Below are 10436 nucleotides of genomic sequence, written 5' to 3'. Positions count from 1 at the left end.
ATCGATAACAAAGTCAATAAATATGGACAACAAAATCGATAACAGAATCGATTTATATCGATAACAAAATCGATAACAAAATCGATTTATATCGATAACAGCATCGATGAATATCGATAAATACCGATAACAAAATCGATAAATACCGATAACAAAATCGATAAATATCGATAACAAAATCGATAAATATCGATAACGAAATTGATAAATATCGATAATAAAATCGATAAACATCGATAACAAAATTGATAAATATCGTTAACGAAGTCGATAAACATCGATAACAAAATCGATAAGAATCGATAACAAAATAGATAATTATCGATAACAAAATCGATGAATATCGATAACAAAATCGGTAAATATCGATAACAAAATCGATAAATATTGATAACAAAACCGATAAAAATATCGATTATTTTATCGATGTCTCGAGAATCCCAAAAATCTCTAAAATCCCAAAATAGTTCCCAGATTGAGTCTCTGTGTCTCTCTCCATATCCATTTTTCTTTAATTACCTCTGTTTTAATCTTTCTTCCCCTATCTTCATCTTTGCTTTTATCGGTATCCTCATCCTCCTCTTTGTCTTTACTTTTATGTTCATAATTTTTTTCAGCTACATATTCCCCTTCGCATTGCCCCTTATATATATAAGTAAAGTGTTTAAATTTGCCTTGGTCTTCGTTTTTGCCTTTATCTTTACGCATCTTTGTTTTTGTTTTTATTTTTACCTTTGCCTTTGTCCTTTTCTTCATTTATGTACGTAGTCACCTTTACTTTCATTCTTGTATTGGTCTTTTTCTAAGTGTTGTTCTTTAACCTTTTATTTTTTTTAAATTAATACCATATGAATATACACAAGAAGCACTTGTTTCAGCCCCAACCATTTCCGTTGCATCATTACCGTTGCATACACACAAAAAGTACTTGTTTTAGCCCAACCATTTCCGTTTCACCATTTCCGTTGCATCACTTCCGTTGCATCATTTCCGTTTGTAAATTCGTAAGTTATTTTATTTGAGCGTCCCACATACCTACGTATACAAGTACTAGGTGGCTGTGTGAAAATTATGGACTTTAGCATTCATAAGTGGTGGTCAAATACCAGGAAGGTTTTTTGCTCCATCGCATCGCAATGCTTTCCTCCTTTTTAATACAAATTAGTATTATTTTTCATTACATTCTATTATCCTTAGAAAATGTTGTCGCTTAAAATTGTAGTGGAAATTTTAACCATCTATAAGCCTTTTTAAACAGTGGGTCAAATAGGCCGGTTCCGGTGGGAGTTGATGGGCGTCACCACTGCCGCCTTTTTGATACTGACCACGCCGCCGCGCAAAGCCTATCGGCGTACAATTCTACTACATATCGGTGTGCCCATAAAGATTTAAATCAAAAATGCAACTAAATGAATTCAAGCGGCCATACATCCAGTTGGTGAAACGGCGGAGAGAAGAACTGAAAAATATTTATACATACAAAATTTAGTATTACTAGTAAAAATATTGTATGGTAGAAAAGTGGTTGTTGTTGTAGCAGCATACAAATTCCCCAAAAACTTTTTGGGGAGTGCTGCTGGAGTGACAGTCCTTGGCCAGATATAAATCTGGGTCGTTCCGGTTACGTAGACCCGACTGTCGTGGGAACGATGGTAGAAAAGTCTGTCACGTCCGTTATGTCTACGGTGACCATATTAACCAACGTAAAATAAAGGACTTTTTTTCAAAATGATTTGGGAATACGTACATACAACTCGTATGATAAAAGTACCTTACCCATATCTTAATTTAAATCAAATATTTACAGTTAATTGTATTATTTAATTGTATAAGTTCCCCTGCTGTAGCGAAGAAATGAAGCCAAATCCTTTTCAAGGACTTCGCCATCCCTTGCTACCAGAATGCGTTTACAATAATTCATACTGCACGACGAAGCCAACACACAGTGGTTCAAAATTTGGAATTTAATGTTCATAATCCACCGAGAGCTCCATTTCCGTTGCACCATTTCCGTGTGCAACTTCCGCTGAATTAAGCAATTTACTCCCAACCAATCAACCGCCGCTAAAGAAGTTTTACTTCAAAAAGTGGCAGAATGTTCGAGGAATGACGTAGAATATTCGATTGCGAAAAACGTCAAGTGGATGAATACTGCGAATAACGAGAGAATGAGATAATGAGATAATGAGATAATATGCGACAGACTGCAGAACGTTCTAGAGTTGACATGAGTGCGAGCGCAGGTGCATAAAGCCGCTTCTACAGTGCACAAAAGTCAGTTACGAATCAGCAAGCTACAAATAAAATTGTAAAACAGTAATCAATTGTGTTAGCAAGTTTTGTTAAGCACTGTAATTACTTTAACACGTATTGTTAATTGTTGTTATCACCTAAACAAGTATTGTAAAGTGTTTATTGTACAATAAAGTTAATTGTACTGTAATTTGGTCATCTTGAGTGCTTATTTCACAATCCAGCGATACGAGCGCATTTTGGGAAATCCGTCGTCGAAACAATATTCTATGTGCCACCGCCTGCCTATAACCAGGTACGAATAGCAATAACGCGGCTGAAAAACAACATAGCTGCTGGAGCTGACAGCCTGCCAGCTGAGCTACTCAAGTACGGCGGCAAGGAGTTGATAAGGTGCATGCATCAACTCCTATGCAGAATATGGTCAGATGAACGCTTGTCCGACGACTGGAATTTAAGTGTGCTCTGCCTAATCCACAAGAAAGGCGACCACGCCATTTGCGCCAACTACCGCGAGATCAGCCTGCTAAGCATAGGTTACAAGGTATTATCGAGCGTATTGTTTGAAAGACTGAAGCCCAGCGTCAATGAACTGATTGGCCTTATCAGTGTGGCTTTAGACCTGTCAAATCCACCATAGACCAGTTATTCACAATACGCCAAATCTTGGAAAAGTCCCGCGAGAAAAGGATCGACACTCACCACCTATTTGTCGATTTTAAAGCCACTTTCGACAGCACTAAAAGGAGTTGCCTATATGCTGCTTTGTCTGAATTTGGCATCCCCGCCAAACTGATACGGCTGTGTAAAATGACGTTGAGCAATACCACCAGCTCCGCCAAAATTTTGATATACCTCCCCGAACCGGTCGCCACAAAACGGGGTTTCAGAAAGGGCGACTGCCTTTCATGTGACTTCTTTAATCTGATGTTGGAGAAGATAATAAGAGCTGCAGAACTGAACTGCTCAGGAACAATTTACTACAAGAGTGTGCAATTGCTGGCTTACGCCGATGACATCGACATCATCGGTAACAAAAACCGCGAATTCTGTTCTGCCTTTTCCAAGTTGGATAAGGAAGCAAATTGAATGAGTCTGGTGGTAAACGAGGACAAGGCGAAGTATCTCCTGTCATAAAAAAAAATAGTCAGCGCATTCGGGCCTTCGAACCCACGTCACTGTTGACAGTTTTAATTTCGAGAAAGTAGAGAATTTCGTTTACTTGGAAACCAACATTAACACCGATAATAATGTCAGCATGGAAATCCAATGCAAAATCGCTCTAACCAACAAGTGATACTTTGGACTGAGTAGGTAATTCAGGGTAAAGTCCTCTCTCGACGTACGAAAACCACATCCTAAAAGTCACTCATCATGCCCGTGCCGGTATATGGCGCAGAAGCATGGACAACATCCGATGAGGCGGGTCTTGGAGTATTGGAGAGAAAGATTTCGGGGAGGATTTACGGGCCTTTACGTGTTGGCGACGGCGAGTACCGCAGACGATGGACGATAAGCTGTATGCGCTTTACAACGATACAGACATAGTGCAGCGAACTAAAATACAGCGGCTCCGCTGGCTTGGCCATGTCATTCGAATGGACACTGACGTTCCAGCTCTGAAAGTATTCAAATCTGAACCCACTGGTGGTAGCAGAGGAAGAGGGAGGCCCCCCACTGCGATGGAAAGATCAAGTGGAGAAGGACTTGGCTTCACTTGGCGTCTCCAATTGGCGTCAGTTGGCACAGAAGAGAAACGACTGGCGTGCTTTGTGGAACTCGCTTAGGCGGTTTCAGTGCCAAATAAGAAGAAGAAGAATCGAAACAATAAGAATAATAGAGTCGTAGTTACGGTGACCACAAATATATTATTAAAAAAATTTACCTACATATAATTGTGTAGTATAAAAATAACAAAAATATATTACATACATATATACATTCCTCGTCATTTGAATAGCGCACCCTTTTTTGATTTTCTTCCAGACAAAGTATGCTTGACAAAATTTTTACATGGAAGAAAATGTGCAGCACCGTCAACAAAAAAAATTGCCGCCCCTATGTTGATTTTTTTTTTAATTTTCAAAAATTATTAAAATCGGATTTAGACGTATAATATGCTATATTTTTTATAAAAAATTAATGAATATTAAACAAACAAAAGGAAAACTGTAACTAGTAAGTATTAAAAGAGTGCGCTTTCAAATAACGAGGAGTGTATATTTCTTAATTATTAATGTAATTTTAAACTTTAAACATAAATCACATTTGCTTCATTGGTATTACTCTTTTTGTAATGAATATTTACAAAATTATAATAAGGCATATTACATATTACCTTACACGAAATATGAACCTCTGTAAAGCAAATTTTTTAGGCAAACTTTGGGTCGTTGAACACGAAAATAATACCCATGGTTTCAAAGAAGTGTTCTCGAGATTTGTTCGAAAAACGTATTTTTAGTACTTTTTTCAGTTAATCGTCAATATCACATGAAACGACCTACAGCTCGAAAGGTATTGATGGGCCCTTTGCAAAAGTATATAATTTGTGCAGATTGTGTTCCGTAACATCTACATTTCTCATCAGATTTTCATTTACTGTAAAAATAAAATGATTGAAATTTCAATTTTTTCGATTTTGGTCGCTTGTAACACTAATCATTTTCATCAAAATCGGCAAAGTAATATATTTTTGTAAGAGGACTGTAGGTCGCTTATGTTGATTGAATAATTTTTTCATGAGATATTGACGAATGGCTCCGAAATGTACCAAAAACACGTTTTTCGAAAAAATTGCGAAAACGCTTCTTTGAAAAGAAAATTGGCTTGGAAAACTTTTTTTTTTTCTTAAGCGATTACCACAAAATTTGTAGAACAGTGTTATTGATATATTTGATGCTGGTCTTCGTTTTCTCATCATCCATTGCCCATAACCGTACAAAATTGAGAACGCATTGACTGGTTCAACCAGCTTAACCTTATTTAGTTATCAATTAGTTATCGACGCTGCTTTTATTTCGATTAGGAAAAGCTAATTTTAAATTATCGAAGAAAATGCGGGACAAAGGCAGGACACTTAAAAAAATCAATACATTTTGGGGGTTTTCTGTTTTGAAAAACTACGCCGGACAGACCTTTAAATAACAGTACGGTCCTGCAAAAAACAGAACGGATGGTCACCATAGTCATAGTAGATGCCCCAGACAGTCAAAATTTTAAATCATGTAGATCCTATTCTGCTGAGTGCCAGTGTAGCACAGAAACTCTTCCTGGAACAAGCACACTTATCACCGTTATACATAGTACTAAATTTTTTCCTTTAAAAGAACACAAATTTTACTCTAGGTAAGATTAAAACGTGATAGATTCTAATTGTGGCAGATGTGGTAGATCTACCACAATCGTAGTGTAGTCCGACCACTGGTAATCAACGGGACAAAAAAAAATTTATCTAGTGAAGAAGACTGTTGCGCAATACGCAAACGCAACTACATAAATATATATATTTATGTGCATACGACTATCTACATATATATGTCCATATGCATGTACATAATTCAGTAATTTGTTCACACAGTTTGAATATGCCGTACGCACTTAACGCTTGTCACATACTAATCGTGTTGACATTACTCATGGTCAGCTGCGCTTGGTTGCAAATTTACAACTTCAACTTTCGTCTTCACTTGACGGCATTGAACTTCTGTGAACCTTTAAAACTTGCAGCGCATGTGAAGTGGATGATGAGCCTACTTTTGCAGAAAGCGAAAAAAGTGTATAATTCGGTGCTTTGGAAAAATAATTTCAAATACATATACATACATATGTATACATCTATACAGAGATAATTAGTTTGAATTTGGTATAAGCGCTTTTAAGTTTTACCTGCTTTCGGCCAGTTGAACTTAGCCAAAAGCTCGGAAAATTTTTAATACGCGCCGCCTATTGGTTAATTTGACAAGCAAGGCTTTTAGCTTCAAATCTAAAGCTGATCAAAGTACGAGTATTCAGATTGGGCTATGGCTTGAATAAAACTTTCGTAAATATGTCATTTTGTATAACACTCGCTATCATTTTGTGGTTTTTGCTGTTGCCTAAATCAGTTTGTCTATCAATCCTTATAAGTGGTCAAGCTCAACTAACGGTAAGCCCAGGTAAAGCGATGTTTGCAGACTCCACTTTGTTGGCTGATTTCTCAGGTTTTAGCAGTGAGACCACTCTCCCAAACTTCCGAAATGTCAGGAATATGAACTCCAAGCAGTCAACAACGCGCCGCGATGGCAGAAACTTCCATAGTCTCTCAAGGCGAATGACTGTTAAGGCTTTTGTCTTCCCAAGAGCTTACATCCTCGCTCATTTTATTTCTAATGTGTATCAGACATATAAAAAGGGGCTTTAAATCTAACTAGTTGAGAGAACATATAGAAATTGGTTTCTGATTTATGACTAGGTCAACGAAATTCACCTGTAATACCTGAGAAGAACATGAATCCACTTCGAATTCCCTTTTCGGACCGTAAGCGGAAGTGCATAGTTTCCCTTATTCTAAAAAATAAAAGATCTTTTCTTTAGAAAAATGTGTTTTTTTGACTGATCGAGAATTTCTGTCCATTCTTTCAGCGGCATTATGTATAAAACATTCACTGAATTTGTTTTCTAATTTTCTAATCGCACACGATTTGACGGTGCTTACCGGACCGAACAGCTTGTTTGTTAAAACAACTGTATTGAGCATTTCCTTACGTATTTAGATTCCACAGATACGATGAGAACGTATGTAGCTTAGAGGGATCTTACGAAACAACGCTTTTCTGAGTCGTTTACCGGTATCTGATCGTTATTTCATTTATTGAAGCTTCTCTGATTTGCGATGGTTGAAGATGACAGCAATTTCTTTCGAGACTATTAAGATAATAAAACCTTCATTTCGAAAAATTGTTGCATGTATTTGACTAAAACCTTTTCACAAGTTTTAAATTAGTTTTACAAGTTATCTTGCATGTAATAACTGCACTTTCTTGGTCACTCATATATTAAGTCACGTTGAGACGACTAACTCTTCCACCATCCAGCAGAGCTACTAGCGGCCGAAGCACTACCTGCAGCATGTCCATATCCAACATTACCACCAGATCCGCCATAACTTCCCAATCCAGCACCAAAGTCATGCGATAATCCATAACCACCTGAACCACTGCCATAGAGACCAACACCGCCGCCATTACCACCGCCTAACGAACCATGGTTAACCGAGTATTGTTGATTGGCAGGAAGGCCCCAACCGGCATTTGAACTAGCAGAAGCTCCTGCACTGGAACTCGCGCCACCACCATAAGACAAACCGCCGCTACCATAGCCGCCATAGCCAGCACCATTTCCGTAGGAGTTTAAGCCACCACTGCCTAAGGAATTTCCAAGCGCCGAACCGCTGCTGTATGTTGAAGAGCTATCGCCATGACCAGAGCTGTACAAGCTAGCTTTTCTACTGCCACCATATCCGCCAGTGAAACCACTGCCTCCTCCATAGCCGCCAATCCCAATTGATGGACTACCACTTTTCCAACCGCTGCTACCAAGCCCACCACGGTAAGAACGACCAACACTTACGTAAGTGGCCGCAGGCGCGCCAACTGATACAAATGTCGAATGGGACCCGCCCCCCAATCCCGAACCGGTGCTCAAGGTTTTACGGTAGACGTGTGATACACCCCCGCCGACACCACCACTTTTTCCATAACCACCAGCCCCACCGTAAACGCCACCGCCACCCCCAGATGAATGTGCAAATCCGCCCGCGCTGGCGTAACTAGAAGATCCAGCAAAGCTACCGCCAGTGTTGCCACCATAGCTACCACCACTGCGTGGTAGATAACCACCACCTGCGCTGACTGCCGCCAAAGAGGCTAAAATGCAGAAGAAAATCTAAAGGAAAAGGGAAAAATTGTTTAGTCCTTACTGCGTTGAAACTTTATGCCGAACTCACTTTCATAGTACCGTTGCTTCAAAGACTGCTCTACTGAAAATCAAATGTGTAATTGTTGGAAATTAGTAGGACGGCATTGATTTTTATAGAGGAATATTTTTTTTTTTCGAAAACATATTAATGATGTTCTACAGAATTTCGTAAGAGTACAAACAGCCAAAAATTCATACCCAAAAAAGGAGAAAATAACTTCAAAAAGAATCATTTCTTAAAATAGAATTAAACTTGAATAAGTATCGTGTACTTCTTGCTGCTATCAATTTCCTTATTCCAAATACTGGAATTAGTTTTATTTTTTGCAAGGTTCAATTTGCTTCATTTAATTATTGGTATTGTCCGTTTCGGAATACCCCAAATTGGCGTTAATTTGACTACACTTATCTTGTGTGTATGTATGTACTCAACAATGGATCATCATCCGTCATTACTTGGTTATGCACATATCGCTGACACAATAAGCGCGGATCATCCTTTGCCGCAACCGTTTTTATAAGCTTTTATTTAATATTTCGATTCTGGGCCATTAGATTTCCGTATACAAATTCACGACATCCCTGCAGGAAATACATTTCATTGAGGTTAGCCATCAGAGCTCCCATTTCCATTTAAAATTTTCTAAATTCAAGGGCCGAAAATAACCGTAAAATATTATTTCATTATTAAATCATTACAAATTGTATTTTTTTTTATAATTTCGATCAGGAATAACGTTAAATTTAGATATTTCAGTCAAGCTAAAACGTTATTTTTTATATTCAACAATTTTTATTAAGTTCGAGGCCGTTTTTTAATGAAAACTTATTGTGGAAAAGCAACAATAATTTGAAAAAATGGTAAAAGTGATAGCTATTTCGGAAATCAACACATTTCCTCATCAGACTTCTTTCAGTAGGATTCGAACCGACTCAGCCAGTTGCCAGTTGTCAGTGGGATCGTCGGCTCGAATCCTACTGAAAGAAGTCTGGTGAGTAAATGTGGTGATTTCCGAAATAGCTATCACTTCTACCATTTTTTCAAATTATTGTTGCTTTTCCACAATAAGTTTTCATTAGAAAGCGGCCACGAGCTCAATAAAACTGATTGGGTCGCCAAAAGAAAGATGCATATTCTAACCTAGAGTAGAGCGATTCCTAAACAACCTAGTACTATGCCGAACGAATGTAAGCATAGCATAAGCTTTGGGAATGACATAATTAATATTAGTTGAAAAAGTTAGTTTTGAATTAAAGAAAACTCCTAAATATTTAATCTCCATGACAGATTTAAGGTCATAGCCACCAATATTATAATTAGTTTGAACAGGAAGAAGCTTTCTGGTGAAACTGGAATAGGAGCATTTGTTAACCACGAGTGCAGGTTATCAGATCAGATTGCAACAACATAGAATCATATTAATTAATTACCGATCACAGAGTAAACCTTGAGATGGTCCGCATATACATAATAAGTATGTACTTCGACGATAAAAGCATTACGCAACCTCATTTATGAATATTGCAAATAATAGAGGACCTAAAATACTACATTTGGGTACACCCGATGCAGCTACAAAACGGGTGACAAATATATTATCAATGGCAACTGTGCACTGCCTTCGGAAAGGCAGAAACACAATCCTCTATTTTGTCAGCAAAGTTGGACACAGTTGACCTGCCACTTATAAAACCGTGCTGATAAAAAGAAATCAAATATTATACTATTAAACTCAACCTTTTTTTACAACTGACTCGAAAACTTTGGAGCAGTATCTAATTTGGATATGGACCTATAGTTTCTAAACAACATTATTGTTGCCACATTTATAAATCTGTGTGATGAAAGCATTTTTCCAGTCGTCAATAAAATAACTGTCCGAGGGAGACTTGTTGAACAGTATTGCTAATGGCTGAACAAGAGAAAGGTACCTTTTGAGATTAGCAGCTGAAAGGCCATCAGAATCCCATTTCAAGAAGGGTTTTAAGGAAAATATGGCTCCTTACACGTCCTTATCAAAAGCGTGTGCTGTGCCAAAATTAAGGACAGACTTAGGACAGACCTTCAAAAGAAATATCTGAATCGGACACATATTTTCACACTACAAAAATGTCCTATATTTGAGAATCGGGCGATTTCCTCGCTAAGACTTTTGAAATGTCCATTTGGTAGAAGATTTCGAACACTATCACAGGTGGAGACCAAAATATCAGGGTTGAAATTT

The 10436-nt window shown here is 37.9% G+C and overlaps 1 protein-coding gene across 1 annotated transcript; it reads right to left on the bottom strand.

Annotated features, from left to right (window-relative positions):
* Window positions 1-7277: 7277 nt before the first annotated feature.
* LOC108376959 (keratin, type I cytoskeletal 9-like) lies at window positions 7278-8274 on the bottom strand. The gene is made up of 2 exons (XM_017633219.1): window positions 8240-8274; window positions 7278-8178 (listed from the first exon to the last, which is right to left on the bottom strand). The coding sequence occupies exons 1-2, from the start codon at window positions 8243-8245 to the stop codon at window positions 7309-7311; spliced, it is 876 nt and encodes a 291-aa protein (XP_017488708.1). The 5' UTR covers window positions 8246-8274; the 3' UTR covers window positions 7278-7308.
* Between the last annotated feature and the right edge of the window lie 2162 nt (window positions 8275-10436).

The sequence above is a fragment of the Rhagoletis zephyria genome, unplaced genomic scaffold (genome assembly GCF_001687245.7).
Source record: "Rhagoletis zephyria isolate East Lansing unplaced genomic scaffold, Rhagoletis_zephyria_1.1 Rzeph_scaffold_11257, whole genome shotgun sequence".
Taxonomy (NCBI): Eukaryota; Metazoa; Arthropoda; class Insecta; order Diptera; family Tephritidae; genus Rhagoletis; species Rhagoletis zephyria.
The sequence above is the reverse complement of the archived record's forward strand: the minus strand, read 5'-3'. Positions and strand labels throughout refer to the sequence as shown.